At 41.8% G+C, this 16,993-nt stretch overlaps 1 protein-coding gene across 1 annotated transcript in view; it reads right to left on the reverse strand.

Annotated features, from left to right (window-relative positions):
• Nucleotides 1-16,993, reverse strand: part of LOC124043287 (CUB and sushi domain-containing protein 3-like) — a 720,075-nt gene that overhangs the window by 353,597 nt on the left and 349,485 nt on the right. The window contains exon 6 of the mRNA XM_046361728.1: nucleotides 13,589-13,701. Coding sequence (XP_046217684.1) covers nucleotides 13,589-13,701 — 113 coding nt within the window. The remainder of the gene's footprint in view (nucleotides 1-13,588; nucleotides 13,702-16,993) is intronic.

Below are 16,993 nucleotides of genomic sequence, written 5' to 3' on the forward strand. Positions count from 1 at the left end.
CTGAAACCCCACCTCTTTAAGGAATACCTAGGATAGGATAAAGTAATCCTTCTCACCCCCCCCTTAAAATATTTAGATGCACTATTGTAAAGTGGTTGTTCCACTGGATGTCATAAGGTGAATGCACCAATTTGTAAGTCGCTCTGGATAAGAGCGTCTGCTAAATGACTTAAATGTAATGTAAATGTAAAGTTTCAGACATCAAAGGTTGTGTAATACCGATTATGAACAGACCGACTTGTAAGGACAAAGTGTTCAACGCCTAGTTTTTGCATTTCAACGTGAATTAAACTGTGATCATGTCATTGGATGTAGGTAGAAATCAAGAAATTCCCTTACGTTTAAAAAAATATTCCAATCAGTTTTCCACACAGATTTATACTTTTCAAACCGTTTTTGACCAATGGGCGGCTACTGTAGAGTATGCTTCAAAGCTTCTGCAGACCTATGGTTTCCTGTTACTACTTGCTTAGATGTTATATTTTCACTTGAAATTCTTCAGAAAGTCCAAAGTCCCCAATAGTACCTCATGTCAGCAACAGTGTGTACAGCTGAGAATAACAGAAATTCATTCAAGCTGTTTTAATATATTCAGTTAGAGTGGACAGTACCTCTTCCGTACAGGCAGTGCCCAACATGAATAATGGCACAGATGACGAACTCTTTTAATAATGACATGTAATCGACTTACTTAATTATAGTTCATCTGTGAGGAATCTGCCTCTTAATTTACGGGTGACACTTCGATGGTCACCGATGAGCACCACTTGAGCAGCATCATTTGCCATGCCTTAATGTCCTTTCTTGGGATCTGGTTAATTTGCTTTGCGATAAATCAGCCCACGAGTTTCTTTGTGCTGATACAGTATGTAAACTATGTAAGGCTGTGTTTACACAGGCAGCCCAAATTCTGATAATTTTTTCCACTAATTAGTCTTTTGACCAATCACATCAGATCTTTTCACATCAGATATTTTTCAGAACTGATCTGATTAGGTAAAAGACCAATTCAAATGCAGCCTTAAAGACCCAAGGCATTCCTCATGCACTATGTAGGATTGACAAATGGCACCTTCAGTCTGAGCTCTTATTAAACCAAACCTGAATGGTTTATTATTCCCATTTTATAGCCCTCTGGTCAGCATTCTTTAATTATTAAATAAAGGCAAAAATTATACATTGATTCCCATGCTGTGCCAAAAGAAGCTAAAATTGGTCCATTTAAAATGAATTTGCGTTTCTTGCCCTATGCCGACTCGCACAGGTTGCCTATTGGTTGATATCTGCTGTTCAGTCGTGACATTTCGTCATTCGTAGAATGACTAAGAAAGGAAATGTACGAAGAGGAAGGCAACCATCTCTTATCAAAACATGTCTTTCTAATTTAGTAAATCAAAATGCAGTTTGACTCCAAGACAATGGTTACCTACCAAATCACAGAGCAGTGGTTCCCAACCTTTTTCGTTTACCGTAACACCAACTGAATTTTTCTCTGCCAGGAGTACCCCTGAAGTACCCCCTCATGTGCATTCTAGCAGTAAGCCTATGAGTCTTCTCAAGTACTCCCTGTGGATAGGCCAAGTACCCCTAGGGGTCCTAGTACCCCTGGTTGGGAACCACTGTCATAGAGCATACATTTAACCATGTGTTTGAGGAATCTATTTTCTACTTGTTTTGTGCTGTTTTGACTTTATTGGGGATTTAAAAGAATGGAAATGAAAAGCAGTCTGTACTATACTGCACTATAATCTTGCAGCCGGTACTACACTATAACTGGGTGAGACAGAAATATATACAGAGAATTCTGCTATAGCCTGGCAACCGAGGATTCAATATTTCATTCTACCTTGCCTAAAGGTCACAGGTTAAAAGGCCAATAAGGCCACGCTAGTGTTGTAGGAACATAACTGAACTAGAGTAGTGAGAGGAGGTGGGTTAAAAGAACACAATTGAACTAGGGTTGTGAGGGGAGGTAGTTTAAAGGTGTAAGGGCCAGGTAAGGCCTTGAGACAAACCAAATGGTATTTCCAATCTGTCCAGTCAAAACGTACAATGTCATTACATTGGTGTGGTCGTCTATAAAATACATCCTCTGGACACTAGACACACATTCCACCATGTCTAATTGGCTAGCTGTTAGAAAACCCTTCACCGTAAAAAGGTTAAAGAAATAGGACTTGTAGTAAACTACAACTAGTATTGAGGAGAAAATGGTAGCACTTGGAGCATGGAGTTAAGTGGACAAATCAAGTTCAAGTTGAAATTGGTGCCCGATAACAAATGAAAGAAGCTCTGATCATTCTCTCATAGCCTCTAGCTTATTCTCATTCTCTCATAGCCTTCTACTTTATTGGGATATAGGAGCTATAGAACCTTATATAGAAAATGTATTGATCTGATTTATTACTTCCAAGATTGGTGCAAAATTATGTTTATTTATGCAGTTTCAGTTCTGCTAACTTCAGCAATCTAGCAATTTCCCCATGCACATTGTAACTCAAATGTCAAAATGAAATCCCCAGAGACACTACAAAACCCCCTGACAAACTGTTGACATCTTTGATAACACAATTAAAATGTGACCTGACAACATATCCCAATTAAAGAGCCAGTGCAGTCAAAAACGTGATTTCCTTGTGTTTTATAGATATTTCCACAGTATGAGGTTGGAATAATACTTTGAAATTGTGTAAATGATGATAATGCCCTTTTAGTGTAAGAGCTGTTTGAAAAAAACAACTGTAATTTCAGTCTGTTTTTGTGGGAAGAAGTTTTGGCCTTGGTGACGCCACCATGCAGTGAATTTATTAATAAGAGTTAGCCAATAAGAAGGAGAGTTCCAAACCTCTCTGCCAAAAACAGCTAATTTTCCCTTCCCCACTCAAACCACTCCCAGACAGTCCTAGCAAAATTATTTTTGGAGAAATTGATCTTTGCTAAGAAGCTATTTTTGTTTATTTTGGACAGTTTTAATTGAAAACAATCAATTATGGTACATAATCTTTACACATCAATTATTTGATATTGAGATAAAAATGGCTGCATTGGATCTTTAGTTTGTCATTCTATATGACATACTATGTATGGCTCAAGTGCTGGTCAGGGGATTTAATCGGCAAAGTGCATGGGGCTGAAATTAATAGCTAAGTTTTATCTTTCATTTATGTCACAGTAACTAAATCTTGCTAAGCATCTGAGATGGGCACTCACACTACATGGCCAAGAGTATGTGGACACCCCTTCAAATTAGTGGATTTGGCTATTTCAGTCACACCTGTTGCTGACAGATGTATAAAATCGAGCACACAGCCATGCAATCTTCATAGACAAACATTGGCAGTAGAATGGCCCGTACTGAAGAGCTCAGTGACTTTCAATGTGGCACCGTCATTGGAAGCCACCTTTCCAACAAGTCTGTTCGTCAAATCTCTGCCCTGCTAGACCTGCCTCGGTCAACTGTAAATGATGTTATTGGGAAGTGGACACGTCTAGGAGTAACAAGAGCTCAGCCGCAAAGTGGTAGGGCACACAGGCGCACAGAACGGGACTGCTGAGTGCTGAAGCGCGTAGCTCGTAAAAAATGTCTCTACTCGGTTGCAACACTAACTTCCGAGTTCCAAACTGCCTCCGGAAGCAATGTCAGCCCAAAAACTGTTGGTCGGGAGCTTCATGAAATGGGTTTCCATGGCCGAGCAATGCCGAGCGTCGGCTGGAGTGGTGTAAAGCTTGTCGCCATTGGACTCTGGAGCAATAGAAACATATTCTCTGGAGTGATGAATCACACTTCACCATCTGGCAGTCTGTCGGACAAATCTGGATTTGACGGATGCTAGGAGAACGCTACCTGACCGAATGCATATTGCGAACTGTAAAGTTTGGTGGATGAGGATTAATGGTCTGGGGCTGTTTTTGATGGTTCGGGCTAGGCCCCTTAGTTCCAGTGAATGGAAATCTTAACGCTACAACATAGAACAACATTATTTTGCCATGATTCTGTGCTTCCAACTTTGTGGCAACAGTTTGGGGATACCGATGCTCCCGTGCAAAAAACGAGGTCAATACAACAATTGTTTCGAAATCGGTGTGGAAGAACTAGACTGGACTGGCCTGCACAGAACCCTGACTTCAAGTCCCCGCAGTAATGTTCCAACATCTAGAGGAAAGCTTTCCCCCGAAGAGAGGAGGTTAAAGCAGCAAAGGGGGACCAACTCTATAGTAATGACCATGATTTTGGAATGAGAGGTTTGATGAGCAGGTGTCCACATTCTTTTGGCCATGCAGTGTATCTTGAAAGCGATAGCCATTAGATATTTTGGGGCACTATTAGAGCGCCACTTTTCCTAAATGTATTGTCCGGGAGGGCAGGGAAGCAGATATGCAACATTTGGGTGAAATTAAGACCTGATTGTATACTGAATCATGCAAAGAGTCTAAGATTTTAATTCTAGGGTGAATTATTGGATTAAATACTATTTTTGAGACCCATCTGGACGTTAGTGGGCAGCAAGGCTTGAAACCATTTCCGTTTCTAATTTCTACACTTGTTTCTTATTTTTGCAGACATTGTCAGGATCGTTCAAACTGAAGGATCTCAGCCATGAAAGGCCAAATGTAACACAGTGTAAGATTCCATGTCACTTCTGTCATACCTTTTTTGTCACAATGTCACACCTGTAGTGCAACAACTGAAAAACAAATGTGAGGGTGATCTTTGAGACGACAACGTTCAACACTAAATTGTATTCTTATCTCCTCAGCGCCAGTCCTGGGGCATCTTATCCCCTCGTCCATCATGTCGAGGATAGATTACTGTAATTGTCCTCTGTCTGGCGTGTCAGATTATTCACTGGGCTAGAATCAGGCTAAGAGGTATTTGCAGGGTCGTTTGTTATCAGGGGGATGAAGGAAAAGACAATGTGATGATCATATTTCACCTCCCTGCTTAATTAACCTTTGCTGCTTCACTCAGTCAGTGAGTGGATCGGAGTGGAAGTGGCCTCGCTGCCTGGCACCCATAACCCTTGTGTGAACCATCACTGATGACAGATTGGATACACACGGTGCAGACCACCCTAACTGATGGTCCCCTGTGTCCAACACGAATAGGACAGAGATTGCATCAACACTGAATCGTTTCGGTAGTTGTACAATTGGTACAATAACCGCATATGTGTTAAATTGTAAACGTATCTTATAAATTCAAGTGGATTAATAGAACACAAACATTTTGGTAATAATACATTAAGATGTGAAAAAACGAAATAAATATTGGTTAATTGCACAAAGGTAAAGCCAAGCTAGAAATATAATATAGTAAATAAAACAACAAAATCATTTGAGATGTAAGACACCTCATGCTGTATCACCGGCAGTGAATGGGAGTCCCATAGCGCGGCGCACAATTGGCCCAGCTGTCATGACTCCTACCGAAGGTGCCTCCCCATTCTGTTCGGGTGGCGCTCGGCGGTCGTCTCACCGGCCTACTAGCTGCCACTGATCCCTTTTCCCCTTTCTGTTTATTGGTTTCTCCTGTTTTGTGTGTAGGCTGATTAGTCGGGCTACGTTAACCAGTAGGCCCGCCTGCTCTTTGTGCGGGATTGTTTTGTGTTGCTCTGAGCATGTTCGATGTTGACGTGTTTCGTTCCTGGGTTTTTCTCCGGACTGTTTGAGTCCTCGTGTTTGGGGCAAATGTTTAGTGTGCGCCCTGTGTTTCGTGGGGTGGCTTATGTTCGCCGTGGGTGCAATAAACAGCACCACTAATAGCACTGTACTCTCTGCTTCCTGCGCCTGACTTCGCACCCACTATGCCCAGAGTGTTACACCAGCGTTGTCCGGGTTTGGCCGGTGTAGGCAATCATTTGAAATAAGATTTTTTTCTTAACTGAATTGCCTAGTTAAATAAACATTTTTTTAAAATGCGGTTTGAGACAACAGCTCTATTGCAGTTCAGTACATCAGCCAATGTCCATTCCAAGATGTGACGATTGTCCTGTGTCCTCAGTCACTTGATCTAAAGATACAGTATATCTTATATGGTTAACCAAACCCTGCAAACGGTTAATGATTTGAGAAACCCATCTATTAATTTTATCTATGTGGGGTAAGCACATTTATTGAATTGTGTGTGTATGATAATACATCTATTTTCGTTAACAGAACATGTGTATATTGTAATGTGTGCCTTTGAAAGTTAATTGATGTCATGATATGGCTGTCTCTCATTGGTCAGATGCATCATGGGAAGTGCTATTAAAACTCATGTATTTTTGTTTTTGGGAGACAGAGATGGGTAATGGGTTGGCATGCTGCTGGATTTTCAGGCATAGTTGAAGCCTGGGGTTTTCTCTAGAGTACTCTAAACTATGAGTTAATCCAGAAAGTCCGAATAAATGTATCTTTTTGTTCATCAGCCTGTTTGTTATTTTGGTTATAAATATTTGTTCAGTCGCCAGGATTATTCCTGACTTCCAAATAAAAGCTTCACCATGGGCATAAAAATCTGCTCTCATTGTCTTGCCTCCTCACTGTTAAAATCTTACCGCATGGGCCAACCTCACACACCTTAGGATGACCTTGTTCTCAAAGACACATTTTATGAGTGCTATGAGTTCAATGAGAGCCATACTAAACCTAATGGCACCATTGAAATACATTTCTCTCCTGGGTGTATTTATGATTAAAGTTAATGCAAAGAGCAGCATTATAAATGGTGAGCACACAGCTTCTGTGACAATGACCATTTTGAAAGAGGTGCTGGCAACTGCCCTCGTTTATAAAAACATTGATGTTTGGAATGTTTTCCAAAGTAATTGGAATCGTTGTAAACATGATGCCCAGTACAGTCAAAAAAACATTATTTTCTGAGTTTTATATATACAGTATAAGTCACAAGTTTGGACACCTACTCATTCCAGGGTTTTACTTTATTTTTGCTATTTTCTACATTGTAGAATAATAGTGAAGACATCAAAACTATGAAATAACACATATGGTATACAGAAGATAGCTCTATTTGGTAAAAGTCAATTTTATGGCAAGAACAGCTCAAATAAGCAAAGAGAAACACAACAGTCCATCATTACTTTGAGACATGAAGGTCAATCAACACGGAACATTTCAAGAACTTTGAAAGTTTCTTCAGGTGCAGTCGCAAAAACGATCAAGCGCTATGACGAAACTGTCTCTCATGAGGACTGCCACAAAGTTATCTCTGCTGCAAAGGATAAGTTATTTAGAGTTAAACGCACCTCAGATTGCAGCCCAAATAAATACTTCACAGAGTTCAAGCAACAGACACATCTCAACATCAACTGTTCAGAGGAGAATGCGTAAATCAGGCCTAAATGGTAGAATTTGAGATTTTTGGTTCCAGCCGCCATGTCTTTGTGAGACGCATAGGTGAACGGATGAATTCCACATGTGTGGTTCCCACCATGAAGCATGGAGGAGGTAGTGTGATGGTGTGGGGTGCTTTGCTGGTGACACTGTCTGTGATTTACTTTGAATTCAAGTCACACTTAACCAGCATGTCTACCACAGCATTCTGCAGCAATATGCCATCCCATCTGGTTTGCACTTAGTGGGACTATCACCTCCAGGCTGTGTAAGGGCTATTTAACCAAGAAGGAGAGTGATGGAGTGCTGCATCAGATGACCTGGCCTCCACAATCAGCTGACCTCAACCCAATTGAGATGGTTTAGGATGAGTTGGACAGCAGATTGTAAGGAAAATCAGCCAACAAGTGCTCAGCATATGTGGGAAGTCCTTCAAGCCTGTTGGAAAAACATTCCAGGGGAAGCTGGTTGAGAAAATGCCACGAGTGTACAAAAGCTGTCATCAAGGCAAAGGATGGCTACTTTGAAGAATCTCAAATATAAAATGTATTTTGATTGGTTTAACACTTTGTAACGACCAACGCTGGACAGGAGAAGCAGGTATGGGGAGTCAGACATTTATTAGTGAACAGATATAGAACAAGACAGGAACAGCGTCAACACCGGGTAACATGGACATATGACAAACAGTGGGGAACAGAGTGGTGAACTGACAAATATAGGGGAGGTAATAAACAGGTGATTGAGTGAGTCCAAGTGAGTCCAATATCGCTAAATAGCATGACGAGGGAAGGCAGGTGTGCGTATTGATGGTGGCAGGAGTGCGTAAAGCAGGGCAGCTTGGCGCCCTTAAGCACCAGGGGGGAAGAGCAGGAGGAGACGTGACAGTAACCCCCCGTCTAGGGGCGCCACCCGGCGTCTCACCTGGGCGAGCTGGCTGAGACATGGGCACTGGGCAAGCCGGTTGGGGGTAGACTCCCCACGAACCAGCAGGGGCGCCGGAGCCTGGCGAGCCGGCTGAGGCATAGGAACCTGACAATCCGGCTGAGGCATGAACGCCTGTCGATCCCGCTATGGCATGAAAGCCCGATGATCCGGTGGAGTGTGACGGGGGTTGGGAACATGCCGAGCCAACCGAGGCAAGGAAACCTCTCGAGCCAGCTAGGACGTGGAAGCTCGACGAGCTGGCTTAGGCACCCCCAGTTCCATCGGTGGTGGAATCCAAGCCCAACGTCACCAACAAAACAAGAAAGCTCATGGGCTGGCTGGGCGAACAAGACCTGACGATCCGGCTGAGGCCTGAGGTTGGATGGGCACCTTCCGAGCCAATCGGGGCAAGGAAATCTCTCGAGGCAGCTAGGGCGTGGAAGCCCGACAAGCTGGCTAGGCACACCCGGGTCCATCGGCGGCGACCCAGGACTGACTTCACCACCAACAGGATCGCCAGTACTCCCCAATGCTTTGTGTGATGGCTGCAGCATTCTGTAATGACCGACACCGGACAGGAGAAGCAGGTATGGGGAGTCAGACATTTAGTAGGGAACAGATATAGAACAAGACAGGAACAGCGTCAACACCGGGTAACATGGACATATGACAAACAATGCAGCAGTGGGGAACAGAGCAGGGAACGTCCAAATATAGGGGAGGTAATAAACAGGTGGTTGAGTGAGTCCAAGTGAGTCCAATATCGCTGAAAAGCGTGACGAGGGAAGGCAGGTGTACGTAAATTATGGTGGCAGGAGTGCGTAATGCAGGGCAGCCTGGCGCCCTCAAACGCCAGAGGGGAAGAGCGGGAGTAGGCGTTACACACTTTTTTGGTTACTACATGATTCCATATGTGTTATTTTATATGGTTGATGTCTTCACTATTATTCTACAACGTAGAAACTAGTAAAAAATAAAGAAAAACCCTTGAATGAGTCGGTGTCACCAAACGTTTGACTGGTACGGCATTTCCACACTCTGAGGTTGGAATAATACTGTGAAATTGTGAAAATTATGATAATGCCCTTTTAGTGTAAGAGCTGTTTGGAAAATTTACCTGAAATGCCTGCCTGTTTTGGTGGGATGGAGTTTTGGCCTGCCTGGTGACATCATAAGAAGGTACATGTTTTAATAGACCAATGAGAGTTCCAAACCTTTCTGCCAATAACAAATAGTTTTTGGTTTTCCCCACTAACAGACAGTCCTAGCAAAATTCTTGCTTGAGAAATTGCTCTTTGCTAAAACAATCACTGTGAGGTACCTAATTGTTACCGAGAAATGATTTGACATCGAGATAAAAACAGCTGCATTGGACCTTTCAGAACTTGAAATTAGAGGTTGTGTCTTTCAAGTCTTGGCAAGTCTTTATAAAAGTGTCTCAAGTCTGTTTCATATTCCACCGTATACTATGAGTCACAGCTTCAGTGTCCAGATATTAAGTGGCCCAAAAACTCAGTGTTGCGTCGTGTTTAAGAACTGCCCTTTGCCCTGGTGTATTGGCAATACACCACACCCCCTCTGGCATTATTGCTTAATTAAACTGCCTTTGGCTGCTTAATTGGGAACCATACCAATGTAGAGCTAAAGTGATTGCATACTAAATGACTGATTTTATGGTGTAATTTGTTTTTATAATTAAATCGCGGCACCTGACACGTCGGTCTTGCTCACTGCTTAGTCGTCACAGAAAGGAAAGATAACTACAATACATTATATAGCTAGAATTACATATACATGTCTGTCCCGAGCGGTTTATGCATAAAGTACAGCCTGAAATATTAATGTGGAGTTTTTGGGATGGGCTTTCCACTCCAAATTACTGAACATTTGACACTGTAATGGTTAAGGGATGCTGATACACCTTCTGCTGCTTTGTGGCAGTGCAGTTCAATATAAATTTAGCTTTTAACAGTATATGTACTTGGGACCCTACATGTAATTTCCCCTACAAAGTGTTTGGAAACAACTTTTTTCAAAAATGAATTAAATGATTTGCTTGTTCATGTGACTGTCTCTTATCTCAAGACAACATCTACAGTATGTTTGCAACTGGCTTTAAGGTCAAAAGCAGATCTGATTGTTAAAAGAAGATTATTTAAAATCTCACTTGGCAGAATTTTAAAAAGACAATGTACAAGGTTCAAAGAAAACAAAATCTATGTCTGGAATACTGGGTACCTATTAAGGAGCCTGATGCTGTAGAAGCTAACATGCTAATAGTAATCCCATTATGATATAGGCCCATGGTTGAAGGATCACATCTGACAGGAAAAAAGTGAATACTTGCCAAATTAATTATTTCCCCATGTGCAATGGTAAGTCCTAATTTACAATACTCTGCACAGGCCTGCAGTCTAATGATAGAGGAGCACAGGTGGTCTTTTCAAAGATGGCAGTAGCTCCAGGGGAAGAGATAGTCTGCGACACCAGTCTTCTGGTCATGAATTAGCATGAAGTCCTATTTCTGACTGGACTGCTTAGAGGAGTGGAGAAATTGTCTGACCTGTGACAGAGGTCTGTGCGATTCAGTATGATATAAGAGGGGCATTTGGAAGATTTTAATTATAGGGAAGATAAGATAGAAAGAACCCTGGAGGATCATTTTTGGGACTAATTGTTGACGGTTAGTTCCTCAAAATCCTCAAGTTGTCTGAAAAGGACCATGCTGTGCCAGATCATGGGTAAAATTGCATTATAAGGGGCCCCCTATGTGTATAACATACATAGCAACTACAGTAGATATCTGCATCCACATCAGGTAGTTAAATCTGTATGTTAATTCCTTTTCAATAATAGTGCTGAACAGCAGCTAGGCTGCCCGCATGCAAATACAATAGTTAAGTACATTGCCTGGGTTCAAATTCCCTGTCAAACTTTGATTACGTTGAGACGTGGCAGCTTCAATTTCATTACTTATCAGTGGCTGTCTTGAGAAGAGCCGCAGCAGCATAGCCAATAACAGCTTCAATTCGACAGCCATTGACTGACTTCCTATGAGAGATGAGTTGAATTGAGAGCGAGAGCAACAGCTGGCTAATGTCAATAACTGTGGTTCAATCAGAGATGGGAACGTGCTTTTTCTGATGGCATTTCTGTCAGACAGAGCAGGTGGGTAAATTGGATTTTGGGGTGGTTTTGGTGTCCTAAGGCACTTTGCAGCTGCTGCTTTGAAGCTGGGCTGCTTGTGGCTCACCAGGTGGTGTATACCTGTAAAGCCTCAATAAGAAGTCGCACACAGGGCCGATCTCAAGGGGCAATTCATCCCTCGGCAGCATCAACAGCAGACATTAAGATAAAATCTCTATCTTCTTGTGAAGGGCACAAACCAATCTTGCCTGGCTTTTCACCTCCATCAAGTGCCATAAATGTGCTGAACTTCTCAAATATTGTGTATTTTAGTTGAAGGGAGTCTATTTTAAAGTTTGTCCATTTTAAAGACCTTTTAAATCCACTGCTGTTCTTGGCACTAAAAGCCACAAAATAAATTACGTTCTACAGTCCTTTTTCTTTGAGAATATCGATAATAAATACAAGTTGTGTTTAATAAAAGTCCTTGGGGTGTGACACTTTATATAGCAATGTCCAATTAAAAGCTCATTAGTAGGGTATTAGCAAAATTGTTCCCTAACTATTTACAAAGATTAGTAAATGATGAGCAAATCATTTATTCATCCCCTCTTCTTTCTTTGGGCTCTGTACATACAGACACTGCCCTTTCAGAGGATGTGAAAAGCGCTTGACCTATAACATTGTCCTCTGGAGAGGTGTCAAGGACAGAAATAAACCTATTCAGATGCTCTGAGCTCTTCTCTGACTGCAGATGTCCATCTCTTTCTATTGGTCTTAAACCATGCTTCTCCACTGTCTATTAAAGGATATGACTTACAGTAGAAGTGTTTCATGACTTAAGCACACTCATACTCTATCATAACCCAAAATGTAAGGTTTAATTCCATTTTAGAATCGCAGAATGTAGCTTTAAAGCAGCTGATGAGCTAAAAGGGAGTGACTAGTAAGCATTAGTTGTGGTGAGACAAGGAGGTGATCTGTCACTGTCCTCACTAACACTGACCTCCGATCAGAGGAGAAGAGTACATTCATTAACCTTTCACCCCCAATGTCCCTGGAGAGCAGGGTATGGCTCAATTCAAATGGAAAGCAGTCAATTCAGGAAGTAAACTGAACTCCAATTAAATTATTGAAAAAAGGGCATATATTTCCAATGATTTCTCAATAAACAGAAAAGTAGAAGCTCTTGATGTCAAAAGTTTTTACATTTCTGGATTTTAAATTCAAATCACTTCCTGAATTGACTGATTTCAATTTGAATTGACTGATTTCAATTTGAATTGAGCCTAACCCTGCTGGAGATATAACCTGCGGCTGTATCTAACACCTCTCTGGGAAATGCAGCACATCATCGTACCCTATAAGGTGGTTCAGAAGGGGTGATCATTTTTTTTATCCAAAGTGATATCCCAAACTGTAAGAGCAGGCAAACATATTTCATATTTCAACCATGTCCCCCAATATTATAGCATTTAATTAGTGTGGAGGACATTTTGAAAGATTTGGTTTATGGTAAATGCATGTCAGAAAAACTCCACAAACATAACACACAGCAATGCAGAAGTGGGTATATGATTCTGGATGATCTGTTAAACAATAGCTTAGGTTTGTTTTAATTAGAAGCTTTGGAATATGATCAAATAAAAGAGACAGCTATTTAAAAAAGAGAAGAAAAAGTGATTTGTTGTTGATCTATTGATTAGGTTGAAATACAACCAAATCATGTTTTTAATCGACTGCTGTGCTGTGCATGATTGGCATTGCTACAGAGAAGCATTTCAAATTAAAAGTGAAAAACGAAAGCGCTGATTGCCGGAAAAATTTCTTGGAGAATTTACGGTTGACATTAGAAAATAAATATCTGTCTCTTCTAGTTGTAATTATAAACAGTTAGAAGGCAGGCTGATAGAAAGACTTAGACTGAAACAAAAAAATGAACATTAAAAGAAAAGCAAACAGCAAATCTAAGATCACAACACTATGACAAAAAGAAGAAAACTCATTGAGGACGACAGAGTGAAGAGGTGTAGGATTCTTCTCACTTTCAGAGCGCTATTTTCTTGAGTCTCTCAGGGCTTTACAGGGATTACACTCTTATTTAAATGGACCTCCTCTCCTCTTACAAGTCTGTTCTGTTTTTAGGTCGTCAGGAAACTCCTTCCTAAGCGTCTTTGCTGTGATTGAAACAGAGGCTTACCTTGATAATGGGCGCTAAAGCCCCGATATCGATGGTTACTGTCGGTTACAAAATGTAGCCTCAGCCAGTTCTTGTTGCTGACAATAGGAGAAGGGACATTCATCCCAGATAACCTGAGGAAAAAAGGAGATAATCATTAGGCTTTTTACTGCACACTCAAAGTCAGCAAGTTACAACACTCGTGTCTTTAAATGTGTCGGTCAATCAAAAAAGAGAATGCTTTTTTTTTTGAACAGTGTTCAGACATTTACGAAAACTTGCAACTTGCAAACTGTAAGTCAGCAGACCTACATAAACATTGACAAATTTCAAAATCCAAAGTCAAGTAAATGTACATTAATGCTGCTTACTATTCATAACTCAATGACATTAGGACATACAACTCAAAATAATGTTCATAGGGTAATGTTGAAAGGCTGAGTGTTCTGCGTCAGAGTCGGATAGTAGCAGCAGTTGCAGGGTGACACTGCTAGTCCTGTCCCCCTGGTGAGAACACTACAAAGAGAACCCTCAACTATACTCTATTAGTCACACACTGATAGGTACTGTACATCCCCCTGGTCAGATGTATAAACTTATGGAGTATACAAAGCATAAACTAAGTGTATAAAGACAATATGCATTAAGTCCCAGAGGGATAGCTACAGTGCCTTCAGAAAGCATTCACACCCCTCGACTTTTACCACATGTTGTTGTGTTACAAAGTGTGATTGAAATGGATTTGGTCCTTAATAAAAGTCTAAGCCGTTGAGGAGGGGGGGGGGGGCTCTAGCTCTGCCACCTTTCACCGTAAATATGGAAGTGCGATATCGAAGGATGCGGTGGATTGAGACAAATCCAACGTTAAAAATTTAATATAATAATTTTTAAATTCAGGCTGTACAACATTTTTTTTGGGGGGGGGAGTCAAGGGGTGTGAATAGTTTCTGAAGGCAGTGTATATCCACCCACACTCGTAAACCTTAATATGCATAAAGAGTACAAAGTGTATCTGGTCCTCGCCCACGACACACGTCTGGAAGACGAGTACCCTGCCTCTGAAGTGTGCAGGTGATTTGTCCATGTGACTGTGCAGCACGGAGGAGGAGGAACAGAGCACAGAGGTCATACACAGACCTCTCTCGCCCCCCTATTCCTCACACCCCCCACATCCTCCGGCCTTTATTGATGACTGACGGGATGTGTCATTAAAGGACACGGTCACATGAATCAAGGCTGACTGGCCGCCAAAAGCTGGAGCTGTGCCATATCATTACCATTATCAATCCAAAGTCTTCTGCATTACCCACACTGAAACAGAGGCAGAGACATCAGACCCCTCCGGCTCAGAGCGCTGTCGGGTTTAACCTCAAATCCCCCCTCCAATGCTAATTCTCTTCAACGCTTTTCAATGAGGAACATTTGAAATTGGAATTGCAATTTGGTTTACTTTATGGATAGACTGGAATTTAAACAGAATTGATCCCAACCCTGGTATAGACCACATCCTAATCTGGGTTATACAGAACATGTACAGTATGCAGGTGGGAAAATGTTAGGAACAGGCCCAATGTATAGAACTACACAGAAGTCCCAAAACGATAGCAGTGTGCAGCAGGTGTGGTGCTCTGCCTGTGTAAAACCATTTCATAATAAAACATTTATGGATGGCAAGCCTTAAAAATGTACAAGCGTCTGTGATAGAAGTCATCTGTGGAGGAACTGTCGTCTACTTGATCTCGCACCTACAGTACATTAGCAGTAAACTAGCACCTACAGTACATTAGCAGTAAACTAGCACCTACAGTACATTAGCAGTAAACTAGCACCTACAGTACATTAGCAGTAAACTAGCACCTACAGTACATTAGCAGTAAATTAGCACCTACAGTACATTAGCAGTAAACTAGCACCTACAGTACATTAGCAGTAAACTAGCACCTACAGTACATTAGCAGTAAACTAGCACCTACAGTACATTAGCAGTAAACTAGCACCTACAGTACATTAGCAGTAAACTAGCACCTACAGTACATTAGCAGTAAACTAGCACCTACAGTGCATTAGCAGTAAACTAGCACCTACAGTACATTAGCAGTAAACTAGCACCTACAGTACATTAGCAGTAAACTAGCACCTACAGTACATTAGCAGTAAACTAGCACCTACAGTACATTAGCAGTAAACTAGCACCTACAGTACATTAGCAGTAAACTAGCACCTACAGTACAAGTCGCTCTGGATAAGAGCGTCTGCTAAATGACTTAAATGTAAATGTAAAATTAGCAGTAAACTAGTACCTTAGTACATTATCAGAGCAAGAGGCAAACGCAGTTTATGTGAGAGAAGATCACTGTCCCCGTGGAGGGTTAGTGTCACGGATCCCCCTGGAACTTTCTTTGCGCACACCTGACCCCTATTCCCACTGATTAGTATTTGTATATATGTGCCCTTTGTTCACCATGGTGCTGTCGATTTATTGTTACTATGTCAAATTGTGCGTGTGAGTACCTGTGCTGTGTGTTTTGGGCTTTCGTACGCCTGGTGGATTGCGCATATGATCACGGGCCTCGTCCCCTGTGTTAATCATTGTGCGCGAGTGTATTTATTCGAGGTACTCCTCGCTCTTTTGTTTGGGTTTCAACCCTATGTTGTATGTACTTGTTCGTTTGGTCTTCGTCCCCATGCCCTTGCACGGCACACCGTAATTTGGGGCGTAATAAAAAAAACTATTATGCATTCTGACGTCTGTCTCCCGAATCATTGTTACCAACATGACAGAATAAACGACCATTGAAGGAAACAGGGGGAATGGTCCGACCGATGACACTGCGACTGGTACGTCCGGCGCCCCGCTGTAATTTCGTCAGCTGCAACTGAGTTGTCCGACGTCGCCACCTCGGGTCCATCCGACAACGCAACTTCAGCAGTCCCAAATGGACCGTCCGACGCCGCCACTCCCGGGCCGGTTGGGTTTCAACCCTGTATTTTATGTACTTGTTTATTTGGTCCTCGTCCCCGTGCCCTTACACAGCACACCGTAGTTTGGGGTATAATTTTTTTAAAGTATTACGCCTTCCTGCGCCTGTCTCCTGAATCATTCATGCCAGCGTGACAGTTAGGGTACCAGCGCCGTCTTTCCCATCCAATAATATACATTTGAATTAAATTAGTCGGCATTCTGCGTTGGACCAGTCAAAAACACTATGAAATAACACATTTGGAATCATGTAGTAACCAAAAAAGTGACAAATATTTGAGATTCTTCAAAATTGGCTACCCTATGCCTCGATGACAGGTTTCATACTATTGGCATTCTCTCAACCAGCTTCATGAGGTAGTCACCTCGAATGCATTTCAATATTAATTTGTGGAATTTCTTTCCTTCACATTTGAGCCAATCAGTTGATTTGTGACAAAGCAGGG

This window comes from Oncorhynchus gorbuscha, linkage group LG09 (assembly GCF_021184085.1).
Source record: "Oncorhynchus gorbuscha isolate QuinsamMale2020 ecotype Even-year linkage group LG09, OgorEven_v1.0, whole genome shotgun sequence".
NCBI lineage: Eukaryota > Metazoa > Chordata > Actinopteri > Salmoniformes > Salmonidae > Oncorhynchus > Oncorhynchus gorbuscha.